At 47.8% G+C, this 21400-nt stretch overlaps 1 protein-coding gene across 1 annotated transcript in view; it reads right to left on the reverse strand.

Moving 5' to 3' along the window:
* The window catches only part of LOC146865704 (uncharacterized), a 632622-nt gene that overhangs the window by 16353 nt on the left and 594869 nt on the right, over window positions 1-21400 (reverse strand). Inside the window, exon 11 of the mRNA XM_085640187.1 lies at window positions 8597-8735. Within this exon, the coding sequence (XP_085496313.1) occupies window positions 8597-8735 (139 nt within the window). The remainder of the gene's footprint in view (window positions 1-8596; window positions 8736-21400) is intronic.

A 21400-nucleotide genomic window follows, 5' to 3' on the forward strand; every position in this document is an offset into this window, starting at 1 on the left:
ACTCTCCCCATTCAACTTCTCACTTCACCCTTAATCACCTCTTGCCATTCTGCCTTTTCACTGCCCTCATCTCTAACAGTTTCTCGCATTTATCTCATGGCCTCTCTGGCCCTGTCACCTCCCGTGCCCATCTGCACTTCTCATTCATCTCAAGTCTCTCCGTTCAAATTGTTGTCTATTTGTATCTTACACCTCTCCAGTCCCCCATTCATCTTTCACATCTATCCTTTGTTTTTTCACACCTTCTTGAACCAATGTCCCTCTCCCCTGATACCTCAGCACTAGTGCTTAATTTGAGCAGGTGGTTTCCGGTGCTCCGCAGTGGCACCTAATTGTGCACACTGGCACTATGACCGTCTGCCACTTGATGGCTCTGTCTGTGTAATTTAGAGATGAGCAGAACAGCTGTTTATTAATTCAATATACATTAAAAACTATAAACTCCTGACATCCAGGCCATTCTTATAGCTTTGGGGGCTTGAAATAGTCACACTTGTACAGTGTTATGCTCGGTAGTTGCATATGTATTGTCATTGGCCGCACATGCAAGGCAATGGGTGGGCGGTTAAAGTTGCAGTGGCCTACTGGTGAGGTCCCTGACACATGTTTAATTACAAATCACTGCTCAGCACCCACCCCAGTACTCCCTCTCTTCCCCTATCGCTGCTGTCCCTCACCAATGTTGCATCAAATTACTTTTTAGGTCACAGATCATCTCTCAGCTATCTTCTCTCACAGTTTGACAGTAGCCCTCCTCTGTGCCCGCAACTTATCCTCACACTCACTTCTTGCGTGTCTGCACTTCCCTTCGGCACTTCACATTTCTCCTCGTCCCTGACCTCTTCAATCGAATTCTCTCACTCCCTTGCTGTACTTTCTCATCCTCTCATCTCTCCTCACCGAGCACACGGGTCGGACCCGTATGCTCCTCTTGGCCTGTGCCACTCTGCTTATTGTTCCCTAATTCAGGAAGGCACGAATTGTCTGTCTTGCTGTTTTGGTGCAGGCCACACAGTTATGTAACGTGCACCCTCCTTTGCTTCGCTCCACCAAGACTCTATTATCCTTTAGGAAGATATAAAAACCTGGCTCTATGCTCTGTAGGTCACCCCTTTTGGCTGGTTCTCCCTCCCCTTCTGTATGTTTCTCATTTGCCTTCAGGCAGCAGATGGCTATTAGCCCCAGGACACCTTTTGGTAATAGCACCTCACTACAAATGTAAATAATAATAGTAGTAGGCAGAAGCATGGGAGCGACTAGACCCAAACTTCGCGAGGGGGCCTACACTCCCAGGCAGGGCTGGCCATAGCACTGGCCACACATGGCGCAACAGTCTTTTTTGGTGCCCCATCCCCGTTTCCTCCTTCTCCGTAAATTCCCTCACTACCACTCACCAACAAAGCACCTCATCTCTCTGTAGCACCTTTCTGACAAACATTTTTTTTTATAGTGCTACTCAGTTTACTCACAGTTCTGTGATCTGCATAGTACATGTTCTTTGTAGCAGGCACATTAACCCTCTGCACTCTGTGGATGAGAAGTGTGCCCATGTCAGTGCACGGTGAGTGATGCAACAGTGTGAGAGTAGGGAAAGAGGAGTGACTGCAGGGTGAGTGAGGTGACCATGAATTTGGGTGCGGATGTAAGTGCAAAGTGGGACGAATGAATGCATGGTTAATGATGGGCTTGTTTGAGCAAATTGCAAATTGAGCAGTGAGGGGACAGGTGAATGAGGTGTCACATGAGTGCATATGAGTGGTGTGACTGCAGGCTGAGGTACAGGGTGAACAACGCAAGTGCATTGTGATTGCAGAGTGATCACTGTGAGTGCAGTGTGAGAGGGTGAATGATGTGAGTGCATGGTGATCAGTGTGAGTGCATTGCGATCGCTGTGAGTGCAGGGTGAGCGTGAAAGTGAAGTGTGAGAATGAGATGTGAGTTCTCTGAATGCAGGGTGCATTCTCAAACACTTGAAGTAACTCAGCATATTATTGACGGCAGCGTAGGGTTTAAGATACAAGTTAAACTATTGCTATTCTGGCATTAATCAGGGATCGAGGGTGGAGGAAATAAATAATATGCTGATCCTGCAACACACTTCCAGTCCTATGGTTAGGGTTGCCTGCTCATTATTTTGATGTCCCAGACAGTACAAAAATAAGCAGTCAACCAAAGCTGTATATTTCAGCACTCATCTGTGCGTACTTGGAACAGCAAATATAAATAAAAGCACTTTTAATTGTGTTCTAGGGCTGCCTCAATGATCCATGACTGATAATTAAAGGGAACAAAGACAGAAAAATCACATTACGAATGAATGCATATGATTTTATGTACAATCCCATTTAGTGTCAAGAGGAGGCCTTTGCAGGCTCTTTAAACATCAAATGGCTGGTATTTCTCTTCTTGCAACCCTACTTTATATTTATTTTCATGAAATGCATTCTCACACTACTGCAGTAACTGTAAAATACAAATGTAAGAAAAAGGCAGAGTTGGGGCCCAGGGGGTACTGGAACTAGAAAAAATCAGTAAGCACTTTACAAAAGGTATGTAAATCTGCAAATGGTCCTTAACGACCTGTGAAAAACTCAGGAGATAAGACTGCAGACAGCCCAGCGGAGCCCACAGCAGCTCGAGCTGAGACACACTACGGGGGAGGGGGGGGCTGAATCCCTTGTTGTGCCTCGCAGAAGTGTGACCGGGAATGCGCGACCCCCTTTCCATCACTTCACGGCCCCCCTGGGGGTCGCGCCCCACACTTTGAAGACCCCTGCTTTAACCTATCATCAATAAAGGGTTGTTTGGACTGGTACAGGGTGCCCACTATAACTAGTGGACAGCATATGCCAGGCCAACTTCTCACAAAAAACCGTAGCCATCAGTGGAAGCTTCAAAACCACTATTGCGTATGACACTCAGAAGGTAGAAGCTCTAGTGTATGTGACAGAGGAAGGGCATGGAATGCTGCTAGGGTGCAAATCAGCGGAGGCGCTAGGAATTGTCACCTTTGCCTTCGACATCCACCGAGAAGGAGTGAGTCAGATACTAGAAGAATTCCCAAAAGTATTCAGTGGCATCGGGTGTCTGAAAGGCAAACAGATCCATCTCCACATTGATCCATACAGCCAGTGGCCCTTCGTCATCGGAGAGTTGCATTCCACCTGAGACCACTGGTGGAAAAAGAACTGTGCAAACTCGAACAAGCCGGGTCCAACCCCATGGGTGTCACCTATTGTGGTCGCGAGAAAGCCCAAGCAACTGGGAGAAGTAAGGATTTGTGTAGACATGAGGATTTCCAACACGGCGATCAAGAGAGAAAGGCATCTCACTCCCACCATTGATGACCTGATAGGGGAATTAAGCGGAGCCAGTTGGTTCTCGAAACTGGACCTGAGGGCCGGATACCATCAACTGGTCCTTGATGAAATGTCGAGATACATCACAACATTTTCGACGCATGCTGGTCTGAGGCGCTACAAGAGATTGAGTTTTGGTATATCGAGCGCTGCGGAGGTATTCCAGAACACAATCAGAGAGCTTCTTGCTGGTCTCCCGGGAGTAGTTAATGTCAGTGATGACATTCTTGTGCATGCCAAGACCATATCAGAACATAACTGTCGGCTGAGGCTAGTGATTCAACGGATCCAAACGTCAGGATTAATACTTCATCGACACAAGTGTAAGTTCCTGAAACAAAAGCTGCAGTTCTTCGGATATGTCTTTTCAGCAGATGGAGTTGCTCCTGATCCGAAGAAAGTGCGTGACAACAAAGCTGCCCCGGCTCCCACCAACGTGTCCGAAATGCGCAGTTTCCTGGGCATGGTGAACTACTGCGGTAGGTTCATCAAAGACTTATCTTCTTTGACTACTCCATTGAGGGAGCTGTCAAAAGCATAAGTTCCGTTGATGTGGGGTCTGGAACAAGAGACTGCCTTCCAAGCAACCAAGGATGCCCCCTTGAGCAATACCACTTTGAGATACTTTGATCCCCGACAACAGGCTCAAGTGGCTGTCGATGCTGGCCCCAAGGGGCTAGGAGCTGTTCTCCTGCAGCGTCCTGAGGATGAAGATGCGTGGGCTCCAGTGGCTTTTGCAAGCAGATCCCTAACTGGCACTGAACAAAGATACTCACAAATAGAGAAAGAGGCAATTGCGGTACATTGGGGGTGCTGAAATTTTCACTTGTACGTGTACGGAAAACCGTTCTTAGTCAGCACTGATCACAATCCTCTCATTCCTCTGTTCACAGGAACGGCATCCAAGCCTCCCCCACACATAGAAAAGTGGCTGTTGCAGTTACAAGAATACAATTGCCACATAGAACATGAACCAGAAACAAGTAATCCTGCGGACTATCTGTCACCCCAGAGAAGCTACGCCCAGTGAAATGGAAGAGGCAGAGGAGACTGAGGAGTATGTTCATTACTTAGCTGACAGATCATGTCTGCTGCCCATATCTTTAAACGATCTGTGTCGAGCAACCCTCGAGGATGAATGCCTGCAGAAGGCATTGGATGCTGTGAAGACCAACAAATTGCATCTTTTCAGAAGCCAGGGAGTACATCTTACTCCTGAGGTGCGGAAGATAATTGAGAGTCTGTATCATGTGAGGCAGGAACTGTGTGCGGACACGAATGGATGTCTCCTCCTATGCCATCGATTAGTCATTCCATCAACCTTGGTGGATTGAGTGGTAGGGCTCGCTCATGCTGGTCAGGGGATGGTGAAGACAAAGAACAGGCTCAGAACCAAGGTGTGGTTCCCTCACATGGACAAAGCAGTTGAAGCTACTGTCCGGTCATGCATTTGGTGTCAAGTCACGGCTGAGCCGAGTCTTCCAGCACCTATTGCAATGGAAAAACAACAGGGAGGGTCCCTGGATAAGTGTAAGCATGGACTTTGGAAGCCTTCCGGACAGGAGGCACTCCATGGTAGTAATCGATGATTATTCCAAGTATCCTGAGGTTGAAGTGCTGTCATCTCTGGGCGCTGGGGAAGTCATACCGAAACTCGAGAAGGTGAGGGCCACCCAGGGACTTCTAAAAGAGATAAAGACGGACAATGGTCCTCCTTTCCAGGGGCAGGAATTTACATCATACCTAAACTCTCGAGGAATTGTACACAAATAGATAACACCTAAATGGCCCCAAGCCAATGGAGAAGCTGAGCGCTTTATGAGAACTCTGAATAAAGTTAGAATAGCTGTGGCCACTGGGGACTCAGTGGAACAATCCATCTATTCCTTTTTGAAGGATTACAGACAGACTCCCCATACATCTACTGGTCGTGCTCCCGGACATCTGTCAATGAGGAGAGTGGTGAGATATTCTATCCCACATCTTCCCAGTGGGTTCCAGAAGGGATGGACGAAAAAGCTGTTGACTGCCGGAGAAAGAAGGTGAATGAGCAAGTCAGCAGAAGGCGGAGAGCTGAAGCGCCGCGTCTCAAAGTGGGAGACATTGTTCTCATTCAGGACAGACATCCTGGAAGTAAATTCAGACTTCCTTTTGAAAAGGATCCCTGGTGTACTGTCAGCATGAAAGGCACGCAAGTCACGGCAAAAAGGGGCATAGAAATGATTACTCGGAATGTGTCAGCCTTTAAGAAATATCATGGCAGTCCTGGTGCTAAGTGTGATACCCCGGACCGAGGGATAGATGATCATGACAATGAGGAGTGGTCTGATAATGACTGTGGAATACCCAGGGCTCCAGAGGTGTCCCCACCAGTGCGAGTTCAAGACGCCACTGGAGGTCCACTGGGGACTCCGCCGGGGACTCAGAAAATCCCTGAACAGGACAGTAGATGCAGGGAAACCCGCACTCGCTATCACTTGCGCACATGTAGTTCCGCTGCCCGGTTATGGGAAGGTATCTTCGTCTGAGACTCTGGTGAATAGGGGGCAGGCGACCTGCCCTTGGAGAACTACTGAGGGCACAAAGACAGGGAGGCAGGTGGGCAGCAGGTCAGCACACTAGGGGGCATATTTACAAGGGCATTGCATCACCGGAACGCACTCTTAATAACGTTGCTGTGATGCAAGGCCCTGCTTCACATTTACAAAGTGGGGTTAAGCCACGTTTTGTGGCTTAACGCCGCTCTGTAAATATAGTTACCTTTCACACAGATATTTGCATGAAAGGGGTGTGCAATGGGTGTTGCTGTGGGTGTTCCACTGCAACACCCATTGCTTTTTATGCTGCCTCAGATTTACAAGGATAGGTAAGCCTGAAGCAGTGTCAAAAACTAACGCCATGCAAAAGCAGGCGTAAGAATGCCAATATGAGGAGAAAACGTATTCTCCTCGTTTTGTGTTTTCTGTGAGTGCTGCATTCTGCATCACACATGGAAAGAGCAAAATGCCATGAATTATTGTTTATGTGAAGGAAGGTGTCCCTCCCTGCACATAAACAATCATTAAATAATGACGATTTACTACTTCTTTGTGTGCTGCAATTTGAAGCACACATAAAAGTAACAAATCACCATTATTGATTGTTTATGTGCAGGGAGAGACACCTTCCTGCACTAGACAATCATTCCCTGCAACACAGGCAGCCTTGCACTACAGTGCAAGGGTGCCTGCATTGGTGCTAGCCATCTAAGGTTAGTGCCAGTGCTAGGGAAAACACAGGGGTGCGCCGCGTTGATGTAAATATGGTGCATCTTGGCGTTTCGGAAATGTCCGAGCACGGCGCAGCCAAATTTGGCACAGCTCCGCACACCAACATTTCCGTGTATATATGCTCCTAGTTTCCTTGGGCAGAGTGGAAGGTTCCCCAGCAGGCAGCAGGTCTACACACAAAGCAAGTAGTTCAAATGGTGGTTCCTCCTGGCAGCACAACAGTTCCTCCTGGCAAAGTGCAGAATGTAGAGCCAGCAGTGTCTGGTTACAAGTCCCATGCAGTGTCTAAAATTATGGGGTCACAGCCCCTGTACTTATACTCAAAATATCTTTGATGTGGAGGAAACTTCAAAAGAACCTTAGAAGTGCACAACACCCCCTTTCAACCCAGCTCTGGCTCCAGGCGTACAGTAGTGTCCTTTGTGTGAGGTCAGGACACAGCGTATGTAAGTGTACCCCTCCTCCCACTCTCCCGGCCCAGGAAGACCATATAGTATGCAGATGTAATCCTGTTACACCCAACCCTCTGTATGCACAAAGTGTAGCTGTCACTCTGCCCTGGAAGTGGACTGGAGTCAGGCTGCAAAACACGTAGAGTCCTTTCTACAAGAGGGCTTTCTACAATAGTAATGAAAAATACACCTACACCAATAAGCATGATTTATCACCACTATTACAAACATACCAAACATGGCAACACTACTCCTTTCAAACCAAAAACTACCACTTAAAGACTTTTAAGGGAATTCCCACTGTTTGCCTATGAAAGGTGTAGGCCTCACAGCAGTGAGAAACCAAATAGGCTGTTTGTCACTACCAGGACATGCCACAAAATAAAGGCACATGCCCTACCTTTTATGCCCATAGGACCACATTGGGCCTACCTTAGGGGTGAACTATATGTAGTAAAAGGGGAGCTCCAGGCTTGGCAAGTAACTTTAAATGCTAAGTCACTGTGGCAGCAAACTGCGCACGCAGGCTCTGCAGTGGTAGGCCAGAGTCAAGTTTGAAAAGCTACTTCTGTGGGTGGTGCAAGCAGTGCTACAGGCCCACCAGCAGCATTTCATTTACAGGTCCTGCACACATGCACTTTAGCACTGATTAGCAGTAGTAAAGTGCTCAGAGTCATAAAGCCAGCAAAAAGAGGCTCAGAAAAATACAGGAAGAAGGCAAAAAGGGCCAGGTCCAACAAACTACAACTAACTAGCTCTCTCTAGTCAGATCAAAAAACACACTCTGGGGCAGATTTATAAGAACTGGCGCATCTCTGCATATTAGCAGAGATGCGTCAGTGAAATTGCGTGACGGAAAAAAAGCCTTGCGCCACCATGGATTCATCTCATTTACAATGCGGCACACCGTGGAGCAAGGATAGACAGATGCGTGACGCATCTTTTGGCGGAAAGGCAGCGCATTGCTGGAGTCGTGTCGTAAGCACAACGCAACTCCAGCAATGGTCAGGAATGCCTATTCCTATCATGCTGCGTCACTCCTTACCCCTGCTTCAAGCAGGCGCAAGGTTTTGACGCAATGGCGTTGTAAAAGTGACTCAGTGAAATCTTGTAGATTTCACTGCATCACTTTTACGAGGCTTTCTTACGTGGGAACGCCCACCCTGCATACATTATACCTGACGCAAGTATAATGTAGCGCATGCCTTTACAACGTGATGCATCTCCCTAGATGCGTCACATCGTAAATATGTCGCAATGTGGTGCATTGTTTACGACGCCACTGCGTCACAGGAGTGACGCAACGGCGCCGTAAATGTGTCGCAAGGGACTTGTAAATCTGCCCCTCTGTACTTAGATCTACATATCCATACTATCCACCATCCACTCTTCTTGCAGCCAACACTCATCCTTCAATGGGGTGGATAAATAAAGGAATGCAGCATACGAGCATTTTTAGATTGCTGTGATAGTGCAAGTTCTGGAAAGTTCAGTATATGTGAAAGACTAATCATACCGCTTGTTTTCGGTCACATTCTCTGCACTGAGGTAAAAGGTTTTGAACTCTTCGGAGGGGGGTTTGACCTCAATCACACAGCGTCCTTTGGAGCCGATGCACTGCTCGCTCACGGTGTACCCCTGCAGGTACAGGCCACCTAGGAAGTGAAACAGACACGACATGAGACGGGAGATGTTTGTGTAAGAGCAAAATACAAAACTACATTCATGCATCTTTTCAGTTTGGTAAGACATTTTCTCTGTGATAATAAAACGACCGGTGAAGTACACGAATCTTAAGATTTCGACTTTTAAAGTGAGGAAAAGGTAACATATTTTATCGGCTAGAGTCAAACAGTACGAAATATATATATTGTATTCCCATCGTCCATGCTGTAAACACCAATCAAACTTAGAGGTTTGGCATCAGGAAACAAAGTAAGTTGGTTCAAGTAATTGCGGGAGATCATGTCGCTGTCGATTTGGCCTTGTTTGGCAGGCGAGGTGGAGTGCTTAGCCAGTGTGCCATAGGGTTGTCGTTACTGTGCTTGACTAAAGCAGAATATATAGAAGAGCAACAAACGCACAGATTGGTTCTTCCTTTTTTATTATTATACCTCAAGGATGCTCACGTTGCAAAAGTAAAGGAAGAGCATTATACAGAGAAACTTGATGCTTGATGTGTGGGCCAAAGAAACACAGGGGCATATGTACAAGCCCCTATCGCCACCACAACGTCACCTATAGCAGCGTTGTGGTGGCGATAGGAGCTGCACCTTCTATACAAGGCAGCCTTAAACCACTTAACGTGGCTTAACGCTGCCGTGTACATTAGGCCCCCTTTCACGCTATGTTTAGCGTGAAAGGGGTGGGCAGTGGGTGTTGCGGTGGGCGTTCCACCGCAACACCCATTGATTTTGACGCTGCCCGCTATGTACAAGGGTGGGGTACATAGGAGGGACCACCACAATTAAGACCAGGTAAAAACTTGTCTTAAGATGGCGAAACGAGGAGAAATGCATTATTTCTTCTCGTTTTAGATTTTTCCATGTGTGCTGCCTTGTACAGCACACATGGAAAAAGCAAAATGCCATTATTTGTTTATGTATAGGAAGGTGTCCCTTCCTGTACATAAATAAACTTTTTTTTTAAATGCCATTTTGTCACACAGCACACATGAAAGTGACAGAACGGCATTTTAAGATTGTTTATGTGCAGGAAGGGACACCTTCCTACACATAAACAATCCCCCCTGCACGCAGACACCCTTGCACTATGGTGCAAGGGTGCCTGCATTGGCGCTATGTTGCTAAACTTAGCGCCAGTACAGGTGGAAACGAAAGGCTGCACCACATTCTTGTACATATGGTGCAGCCTTGCGTTACAGAAGTGGCAAGGAGAGGCGTTAATCCAAGAAGGCTTACGCCTCTCTCCGCCACTTCCATGTACATATCCCCCAAAGATTGTTGGATCATTTCTGTCAATCGTATTAAATTGTAAAATTAAATGACTGGTAGAACATTACGTACAAGTCCATGTGCAGCTGTATTATTAACCAATGTAAGATCCCAAGTCACGGAGTAGCTGCCCCATATTGTCTACCATCCACAACGCTTCCATGTGTTTATTTCAGAAGCTGTAATCATTTTGGCATTCATTTCGGGTGATTAATATCAAAACACTATTTAATTGTTATTTTACTATAATTTCATCTTTATTATTTTGGTTTAATTCAACATAAATGTCGGTTTATTTAAATCATTTTATGCTTTTTGAAATTTATTTACGGGGTAGACTTCCACAAACTCTAACTTAATATTTTTATTAATGTTATTATTGTTTTATTATTATTTGTTATTAATTAATGTGCCTGATTTTTAATATAATACATCTGAAATGTACTTATTATTCACAGGGTGTACCCATTTTACCTCCTTCCTGTAACCTTACCCTTTCTTTTTCACTTCTATATTTCACGTATGTTATAACCTATCCTCAACATAACGCCGAAGATTTTTTGTGTGGAAAAGAAATCTTTTATTTTTCGGAACCAACAGTGAACAACACAGATTATCCGTGCACCACCTATGGCTTTACATCACTTATAGATATCACCTTTATTTACAAGTGAAAACATCAATATTACATCGTCCCACATAAGCCCCCTGAACCCTTATCGTCCTCCCGGGTTCCGCATCTGTTGAGTCACTGCCAAGTCTGATTTTGCTCCCACTTGCGTCCCTTGAACCCTCCCAGAGGGATTGCAACCATGCCTGTCCCTCATGTTTTAAAAACTCAGGGGCATATTCTCAAGGAACTATCGCCGAGTAATCGGCACTTTAGCGCAGCCAAAGTCGCGATAAATCTATCGCCCCATTCACAAGCCGGTGCAAACAGCCGATATCCCCATTTTTCCGACGATGTCATCCTCAAAAAACATTGCCGCGGATGACCCCAGCAACTATTGCTAATGAGATGCAGAGTAGGTGTTCCCGAGCAAAAAGCAGCGACAACACCACTCCACAACATTCTCAACGACCAGCCAGATCTGCGATAAGATCACAAAACATGTGATAAGGCGCGTTAGCAGCAGGAAATTAACACCTGCTCTGACCTGGTGCAAAGTCGGTCGACAACCGGCACCAGAAAAGGGAGCCCAGCCCAGAACCACACCTGAAGAACAAAAGAGGCCATGGAGCCTCTCATCATGCAGCTCGGAGCCTCTCTAGGGCCACAACACCCACCGCCACCACCCCCAGGACCACCACCCCTCCAGGACCACCACCGTCTCCTGCTGCCGGACCACCACAGAGGCAGTGCAGACAAAGACAGCGGACCTTCAGGAAACGCACCAGCCTCACAGACTTAACACCAGAGCATGTCATTGCCCACTACAGACTCAAAAGGACAACCATCCTCTGCATCCTGAACATCATTGCCCACAGGCTGATGGCACCAACACAGCGGATAACCAACATCCCTCCGCAGACAAAGCTGCTGGCTGTGCTGCACCTGTTGGCCTCTGGGACTTTCCACCAACAACCGCAAGAGTTGGAGGAGTCTCACAGCTGGCCCTATGCAAGTTCCTCACACCTGTCCTGGATGCCATCGTCAGCTTGGTACCCCAGTACCTATACTTCCCCCGCACTGCGAAGGGACAGCTGGAGACCAAGCAAGGCTTCTATGCCATAGCTGCATTCCCGCACGTGTTAGGGGCAATTGACTGCACACATGTCCTATTTGTGCCCCCTGCGACACTGCACACAATTACCGCAACAGAAAGCACAAGCATTCCATCAATGAGCAGGCAATAGTGGACCACCGGGGTCTATTCACCAATGTCGTCGCCAACTACCTAGGCAGTGTGCATAACTCATACATCTTCCGACAGTCCATCATCAACTGGCGCTTCCAGGATGGCACCTATGGAAACGCAGTGCTCGTTGGTAAGTACCAAATGAACACACCACACACCTCCAATCCACAATCATGCAACTCACAACTCTGGCAATACACACGTTAAAAACCCAAATACAACATGCCAAACAATATGCCCACCCACCAGACAAAACAGCACAACTTACTGTGGCAACCTGGCCTAGCCATGTACATGAGCCATCAACGGCATGGCACCTCAGCCACACAATAGCAGAATGTGGGGAGAGGTGGGATCCAGGCATGTGCGAAGGAGGCAACTGACCCATGAATGAGAATCTACACAATGCCAAGTGTGGCGTGGATGTGCTGGACAGACTGCAGTATACAGACCACAGACATATCCATGTCGACATCCAATGCTGGTGTTGGTAGTGTTGTGGACAGTGGCCGCAACCATTTCACCCCAGCCAGTCGGGAAGATCACAGAAATGTAGCTTGTTACGTCCCCCCTGTAAGCATGTGCGGAGTGGGCTGGCCCGGCGTACACCAGGCTAGCGTAGGGGTGTGAATAAAAAGCACGTATCTCTGGCCGTGGTTCTCTTCCGGAATGCCCAATGTGTATGCCAGGGCGACTCCTCCCACCCCGCCATGAGGCCGACGCCGTGTACGCCCGTGCCTGCGATCCTGGACGCCTGCCGCAGCCCCGGCCACTGCTCCCAGGACAAGTCTCGTCTGCCCCTTCGCATTCCAGGCCTCACTGCTCACCTGCCGACACCAGCTTGTCTCCAAGAGTGCCCACCACGTGCCGGTGCAAGCTCCAAGCCCGAGGCCTGTGACCTTGCCAGCCTCCTCAGACCATCACAGCCTCCGCCAGCAAGGCCCGCAGTACTCCTTTTTCGTTGACATACTCCACCGGCATACACAGCTGACATGTAGGTCACACATTTGGAACTGAGTCTTGTTCACACAATGGCAGAGTACATATTTAAGGCATCGTTTAAATCCCTATACTCTCTTCGATGTGGTGCCAGCAACTCTGTGCATAGCATTCTGACAACACGTGTCTGTGGGCCCCTGAGGATTTCTGCCTTTGGCCTACACACCGGTCCAGCAGGCCTCAGACAAATCCAATCCAGTCCGTCCCAGGCAGGACACGGCATCGTCGCAGGCTGAACACCCGCTCAGCTCTGGTGCCCCCACCTCCGTCAACCAGGAATCCTCTCCACGTGCCATTCTACCGCCATGTGTTAGAGATCCAGGAGGAGCTGGCTGCACAGCGGTTGCCCCACGCTGACCGCTGCCTCCGGCACACACTCCGGTCGAGTACACACTCCGGTCGAGTAGGACACACAATTGGAACTGAGTCTTAATTTGTTCATTGCAGAGTTAATATCATTGTACAGGCATCATCGCAGACTGCATCCCCTACCAGCTCTGGTGCCACTGACTCTGTGCCACGGGAGTCAGGGACACTCCGCTGTTGAAATTTGTTGGCGTCTGAGTCTATGGCCTGGGGGTTGTCTTCATCATGTAGCTGATACTGACATGGTGGGAATAAAGGAGACTGTAGCATTCAACTCCTCCAGATTGCCTGTTTCTGCTTGCTTCTGCCCTCTGCATCATGCCCTGGATGGACACCTTCCACTGTCCCCTGTAACATCCCGCGACACTCTCCTTGGACATAAACGAGGACCCGCTCAGCACTCGTGGCCCTATCTCAGTGCACCACAAGTCACTGTCCCTTGCGAGTGTGCCTGTGCCGGCTGCAGAGCATCCGGCACCACTAACTCTGTGCAGCTCCCGTCATGGACCCTTGCTGGTTGTACTTTGAACTTCTGATTGTCTGATCACTGTTGTAGTTGTTGCCAGCACCAACCAACCCCTGAGGGGTTGCTTACACTACCCAACACCGATCCAGCACAGGCGTCACTGGATGTGTGACCCTGGCAATAAAAGGGTCCGGGCGCACGTGCTCGTAGCCAGTTCCATAAATTCTCTCCGTCCGTGTGGTCATTATGTATGCATGAGGGCCCCGGGCCATACCACATCACATTGTGCTGTGTACAGCGTGCACAACCTTGTCACATAAAGCAGTGGGGTAGACCTGGGACATGTAGCTGTGCCGAACCCCCTGTGAGCGTAAGGGAGTGGACCGGCGTACGGCAGTATGGTGTAGGGGTGTGGTCATTCGACACATGGCTCTGGGCGCGGTTGAATTTAGGCCTTCACAAGGAGGTAACTGATGCGTGTGTCTCTGGTGTAGTGTCTGCGCCAGCCGTCACGCAATTTGCGATGTTGCTATGTAGCATGCCCACGGATTGCAGCCTCAGACGAGGGATACATGAGGGTGAGCAAGCTCGCCCGGGGTCCGGGATCATACATGCCAACTGTTGTGCGTAACCCTGGGCGTAGTTTGTGAAGTAGCACTACGTGTAGCTACGCAAAGTGCACTTCGCACTACGCGAGCTACGCGTATCACTTCGCGAACTGCATAGTACCCTGTTCGCACTGTGCAAGATGCCGTTTTCAATGATTGCACAGTGCGGACAAGCACCAGGCACTGTGCAATCATTGCAAACGGCATCTTGCACAGTGCGAGCTGTAGTTTTCTGCCGCTCCAGTAGATTTTTACTCGAGTGGAAGCTTTCTCAACGCGGACTGTTAGTTTCTCATCGCGAGTGGTCGTGAGCATACGCGTTGAGAATCTCGCCGGGAGGTTTATTTTCCACGCTCGCGATCGGCAACTTGATGTTGCTGATCGCAAACGAGGAAAAAGTCTCGCCGGGATGTCATTTTGCTTGCTCGCAGTCGCCAACTTGACGTTGAGGACCGCGAGCAAGCAAAAAATGACCGCTGCACTACGCTACGTGCAATTCGCGTAGTGCGAAGTAGCGCATACTTCGCAAGCTACGCGAGCGTAGCGTAGTGCTTTGCCCAGGCTTAGTTGTGTATGTCGCTATTTCCGCAGCATAAGTCAAAGGTCTACCCTCAACCGCAGGGCGAGTTCAGCCAGGCATGAACTCTACATCTGTGTCCGCCCTGTCCTTACCATAGGCCTACACACACGTGGCCGCCCACCTTCAGCGCACAACATCACTGTGTCGTTGTAAGGCTTGTGAGCATGCCCAGACTGGCATGACAATGGTGTGCCGTAGGGGTGCAAGTGATGCAACGCCGCTGCACACACAAGTGAATGGGCTCGGGGGAGGGAGGAGCAGTGAGGCTACGTAATACACATAGATGCCGCTCATCTGCAACAAGCAGTACATGTCATACAGGAAGGTCACACATATCACACACCAATGAACCAGTGAGCCTGCCAACACATCATGCAGAACCAACTATTGACTCATGTCTCTCTGCACTGTCACAGGTGACCAAGGATATGCGCTTGGATGAGGACGCCCCTGCGAGCCCCGAACACACATGCCCAGAGGCCGTACAATGTGGCCCACAAACGCACCAGGGGCTTCGTGGAACGCACATTTGGCGTGTTGAAGTCACGTTTCAGGTGCATGGACGTCACAGGTGGAAGGCTCCTGTCCAGCCCTGACATTGTGTGCAAGATGATCGTTGCATGTTGTGTGTTGCACAACATATGTGTACGCAGCAAGGCACCATGGATACCAGTCCCAGAGGTACCGGACGATGATGATGAAGATGAGGCAGGTGGACCACACCACACTGCAGCCGTAGCAGGAATAGCCCGCAGGGACACCATCATTGCAAATTTCTTTTGATGAACACGTCACATTGTGACCGTCCTTGGCAATCATGGGACAGTACAGGATAACCACAGGCACTGCATGCGCAAATACATGCATTCCAAAGTAACATTACCTAACTGCATGTCACTCATCAGTTCAGGCACATCACTCAGACAGGTGTGAGTGCGACATGTGTTGATGACGATTTTATGATGTGTTCATGGATGGTGGGTGTGTCACCTCTGTGCAGAGGGGCTGTTTGGGGTGTCACGTATTCGAAATGCCAGTTTTGTGTGTCACAGTTAGTAGGGTATCCCACTCTTCGGTGTTTCACGTGTGTCCAAGATCATTCCATTTTGGCAGCCATTTGTGACCTACAGGTGACAACAGGGCTCCTTTTGGGGTCGGTTATGTACCACCATGATGCAGGAATGCCCCCTGAGACTCAAGTCCCACAACATGGGCAACATGTACGTAAGCGGGAGTCACTGCCCCTACATTCGTCCACGCTGTCATTGTTGATTGATCATGGCAATAACACGTCTGTGTGCAGGGGGGTTGCTTGTCCCTCTGCAATGTGAAGGGGAGATGCGGATTCACTGTGTGTTCCATGCATGTGTCTGCATTGGCGCGGTTTACATGCCGACTGCATGTCAATGTACATTGTGACTGTGAGGAGATGCCTATGTGATGCGGGACAATGGTCATTTGTTCTACGTCACGGATGTGGGGTTGTGCTCTTACATTGTCATCTCACCATTTTTGTACTCTGCTTTTATGGTGCCTTTTCCCGCATGATGCGCGGGAATTGTAGGCCTATCGCTGGTTATCGCTGGTTATTGCTGATTTTTGTATCGCGATTGGCCTCATCGCAGCATTTTTTGTGTTCGCGTTTCGCATTTTTGCAGCATCGCGTTGGTTTTAACGCGGTCATTTGACGCGTTGTGGTGGGTCTATCGCATGGTGCCGCCGTGTTGAGAATACCACGTTAACACGGTGTTATTTTCCCGCAATAGACTGCGATGTGAAGAGTTCCATTATGCTACTTTTGCGGTAGTTATCACACGTTCTTGAGAATATCCCCCTCAGTTCTATCTCGGAAATAAAAGGTTATCAGGATGGGGGCCATCCTGCTGTGGATTTGTGAACCTGTCCACCATTTCCGCCCAAGTCGGTAGATCTTCTAATGCTTTCGGATCCTTACTATTAGCCCTCATGCAGACTTCCTCTGCTAGAGTCCATATGTTTTCCTCATCCAACCGCTGCTGGACCCTGCTGACATAGCCATCATATGCCAATCTGGCATCGCACCAAAACCCACCACAAATGTACACCTCACTTTCACTTTTAGGTTTTGCTTACCACAGAACATGCAATAAGTAGCAAGACTTATTGTTTGCTATTCAGTGAGCTTACAGGCCGCCCACAGCATTCCATTGGTTGTTTTTATTGTCTCTCTAATTTGCGATCTTTTCGATTGGTTACCTCCCATAGGATTCCCTTACTTTATTGTGTTTGCTCCTCGCTGCGACACACTCTTGCTTCATCTGGGCAGTCGTGTGCAAGATATGATTGAGTCTGTGTAGATTGAGAAGTGTGCACCGTTGTGGCATGAAGTCACATTGATCTTTGTGAGCAGGGAGTAACCATTAAGCCTAGTTGCCTACACTTTGCCAAGTACATTGATGCCAGTATTAATCATCACTAATGGGCGGTAGGAGGTTGGGTCTAGTGGATCTCTGCATGATTTGAGCATCATTATGATTATGGCTTCTCTCGTTGTCTCTGTATCTTGACCTTGTCATATACTTCCTTTAGCTTTCCCACTATCTGCCCCTAACACTTTTGACAACATTACTCCGGGAGCCCATCCTCACCCAGTGTTTTCCTCCTGGACATGTCCTGGATTGCTCTCTCTATTACCTCAGTTTGAATTTACTGTTCCTGCCTGTCGGCTTGGTCCGGAGTCAATCTGTGCAATGTTAGACAATCCAGATAAGTCCTAACCCCATCCCCGATGGGCCTCTCAGAGGCTTTATATAAATGAGTGAGGCAATTGTGTTATGTCTTATTAATGCTGGCTTGAGTTACCGCTACCTTCCCATCTGCCTTCTTATCCCTTTTATAGTTGTGCTAGGTCTCTCCCGTCTGTCAGTCTGACAGATTTTACTCATACACTGGCCTCTCAGGATTACCTTAATGGCTTCCTAGTTTGTGGCTTTATTGTCAGTGGATTTCCAGTTTATCCCCAGGTAGGTGTCAATGGCATCATATATCTCACTTCAGAAACCCACGTCCTCTAACATCTCTGATCCTCTAAGTCAGGACCCGGTTGTTAACCCGGCTCTTTACTAGGTCTACACACCCAGGAGAATGGTCTGAGAGAGATGTGCATTAGATACATGGGTATTATGTATGTCCCCCCATCTGTATGTCTAACTACTTCCTGTAACACTAATATCTGGCCTAACCTGCTCTATGTATTATGGGAACTCCAATAAGCGGAATATATTTCCTGTTATGTGTTTGTAGTGCTCGCCATATATCTGCATATACCATTACGGCCATCACAATTCTGAGAGCCGAGTAATGTGAAGTCGTACTCGACAGAACTCTAGTCTTACCTTTATCCTTTTATACTTACCCGTTCCTTTCCACTTTCTTTGTCGCCAATGTTTATATTTTCAAGGTGCATTTACACTAAGACCACTGTATCCTGAGGGTACTATACCGAGATGAACACATGCCATCACCCATAATTCTGCGACCTGTGACAATGCTGGGTGACAATTCTTTTTTCTAAACATCCTGGATTTGGTGCCATATATGTATTGACCCGTTAGTTGAATATACTCCATTTCTGTTGTCAAAATCAAGGTATCACTTAACGTAATGAGACTGTAACATACACTTGAATTTTTCCAGGTGACATTCTAATCTCCCACTATTTGACTAAGTAGGTACCTATTACGTCATACCCGTGTGCCACAGCTTAATAGTATCCTCCATTTTTCTCCATCAACAAAGAATAACAGTGCGCATGCTGTCGCTATGGACTGCCTAGAGCTAGAGTAACAAGTGGACATGAAGGAAATGGGCAACCTTATACCCTTTATTATGCGTAAACATAGGGGACTATCATCCCCCTCACCTTTTCGCTTTTCTAATAAGATGCTCAAGTGTTTAGCGAAGCGCCTAGGTCTTGTCAGAATGACTGACACCAGATTTATAGTCCACCAACTCAATCATATTATTTGGAAGATGTATAAGTGGGTCATGCCCTATATGTGCTGACAACGATTTCGGGATCCTTAGCTGATAAATAATGCATTTACTTTTATGTGTCTTCCCCTTTTTTCAGAGACACCCATCAGATGAGCGATTCCAGGCAATTCCATTTATCAATACTGTACCATCACACGGTTCAAACAGTTATGTTTCAACTCATGTAATGCACAGTTTGTGAGCAATGTCCAAAATACCATATTCTATGCTTGTAAATTGCAGTTCAAGAGATGACACTGACTTGTTTGCAGTTCTTGAATAAGAGGTACCCGTTTCCACTTTATTGATCATAAAATAAGAAAATAAGGAGCATATTATCAAGCACGGCATTAAAATTATCACCGCTTTAGCGGCAGAAAACTGTAGCTAAAGCGGCGATAATGGGCTTGATAATATGCCGCAGAGAATTCCAATAGAAGCCCATGTTGACACCAGAACATGGGCTTCTATGAGAATTTTTAAGGGCATATTATCAAGCCCATTATCGCCGCTTTAGCGGCAGTTTTCTGCCGCTAAAGCGGCGATAATTTTAACGCCGTTTCTTGATAATATGCCCCTAAGTGAGAGAACGTTATCAGAGGCTCTACTAGGGATGGGTGTGCCTAGGTATCATTTTCCTATAAAAACAAATACTGAGAACAGTAATTTTGAAAAGAAAGGATACAGTGTGATTTAAATACCTTCTGTGTCTTGATGAGAGTACTAGATCTTACAGGATTTTAATAAGCACTAAAACTGGATGAATTTTAAAAAGAAAATGTTGATAAATAGTGCAGTGAAGAAGATGTGTAAGTGTTGTAAATTACACAGACACAAAGTGTGAAGTGAGAGTTACATATGATCCGAGTTATAAACACTAACAAAGCGCTCCAGCACCTTTCGCTCTGTGATTACACTGTCACGGCTCAGGAGGAAGAGCGGTGGGGGTGGCTATTTCCTGCCCTCTCCGTGTTTTGAGTGTGTGGCATGGCATTGCGTAATGTCATTGCTATCTTTGACCTAATAAAAAACACTGCAGCTGTAGTAGGGCCCTGGGTTCAGCTCCTGGTGCAGGACGGGCTGTGCCTTATCGCAGGTATGGAGGAAGGGATGGTTTTGTCTGCAGTTTCGGCCTCGTACAATGCATCTGCTAATACTAGTGAGAGAGAGGTGCTGTGGTGATGGTATTGGTATTGGTGGTGGTGGTATTGGTATTGGGGTGGTGGTATTGGTAGTGGTGGTATTGGTGGTGGTGGCATTGGCGGTGGTGGTATTGATGGTGGTATTGGTGGTGGTGGTATTGGTGATAGTATTTGTATTGGTGGTGATGGTACTGGTATTGGTGGTGGTGGTATTGCTGGCGGTATTGGTGGCGGTATTGGTGGTGATGTTGGTATTGGTGGTGGGGGTATTGGTGTGGGGTATTGGTGGTATTGGTGGTATTGGTGGTGGTGGAGGTATTGGTGGTGGTATTGGTGGTGGTGGTGGTGGTATTGGTTGTGATGGTATTGGTGGTGGTGGTGGTATTGGTGGTGGTGGTATTGGTGCCATTGGTGCCATTGGTGGTGGTATTGGTGGTGGTGGTGGTGGTATTGGTGGTGGTATTGGTGGTATTGGTATTGGTGGTGGTGGTGGAATTGGTGGTGGTGGTATTGGTGCCATTGGTGGTGGTATTGGTGGTGGTATTGGCGGTGGTGGTGGTATTGGTGGTGGTATTGGTGGTGGTATTGGTGGTGGTATTGGTGGTGGTGGTGGTATTGCTGGTGGTATTGGTGGTGGTGATATTGGTGGTATTGGTGGTTGTGGTGTTGGTTGTATTGGTGATGGGGGTATTGGTGGTGGTATTGGTGATAGTGGCATTGGTGGTATTGGTGGTGGTGGTATTGGTGGTATTGGTGGGGGTATTGGTGGTGGTGGTATTGGTGGTGGTGGTATCGGTAGTATTGTTGGCATTGGTGGTGGTATTGGTTGTATTGGTGGTGGTGTATTGGTGATGGTGGTGGTATTGCTGGTGGTATTGGTGGTGGTGATATTGGTGGTATTGGTGGTTGTGGTGTTGGTTGTATTGGTGATGGGGGTATTGGTGGTGGTATTGGTGATAGTGGCATTGGTGGTATTGGTGGTGGTGGTATTGGTGGTATTGGTGGGGGTATTGGTGGTGGTGGTATTGGTGGTGGTGGTATCGGTAGTATTGTTGGCATTGGTGGTGGTATTGGTTGTATTGGTGGTGGGGTATTGGTGGTGGTGTTATTGGTGATACTGGTGGTGGTGGTATTGGTGGTGGTATTGGTGGTGGTATTGGTGATAGTGGTAGTATTTGTGGTGGTGGTATTGGTGGTGGTGGTATTGGTGGTGGTGGTATTATTTGCGGTATTGGTGGTATTGGTGGCATTGGAGATAGTATTGGTGGTGGTGGTATTGGTATTGGTGGTGATATTGGTATTGATGGTGGTGGTGGTACTGGGATTGGTGGT

The sequence above is a fragment of the Triturus cristatus genome, chromosome 2_1, assembly GCF_964204655.1.
Source record: "Triturus cristatus chromosome 2_1, aTriCri1.1, whole genome shotgun sequence".
NCBI lineage: Eukaryota > Metazoa > Chordata > Amphibia > Caudata > Salamandridae > Triturus > Triturus cristatus.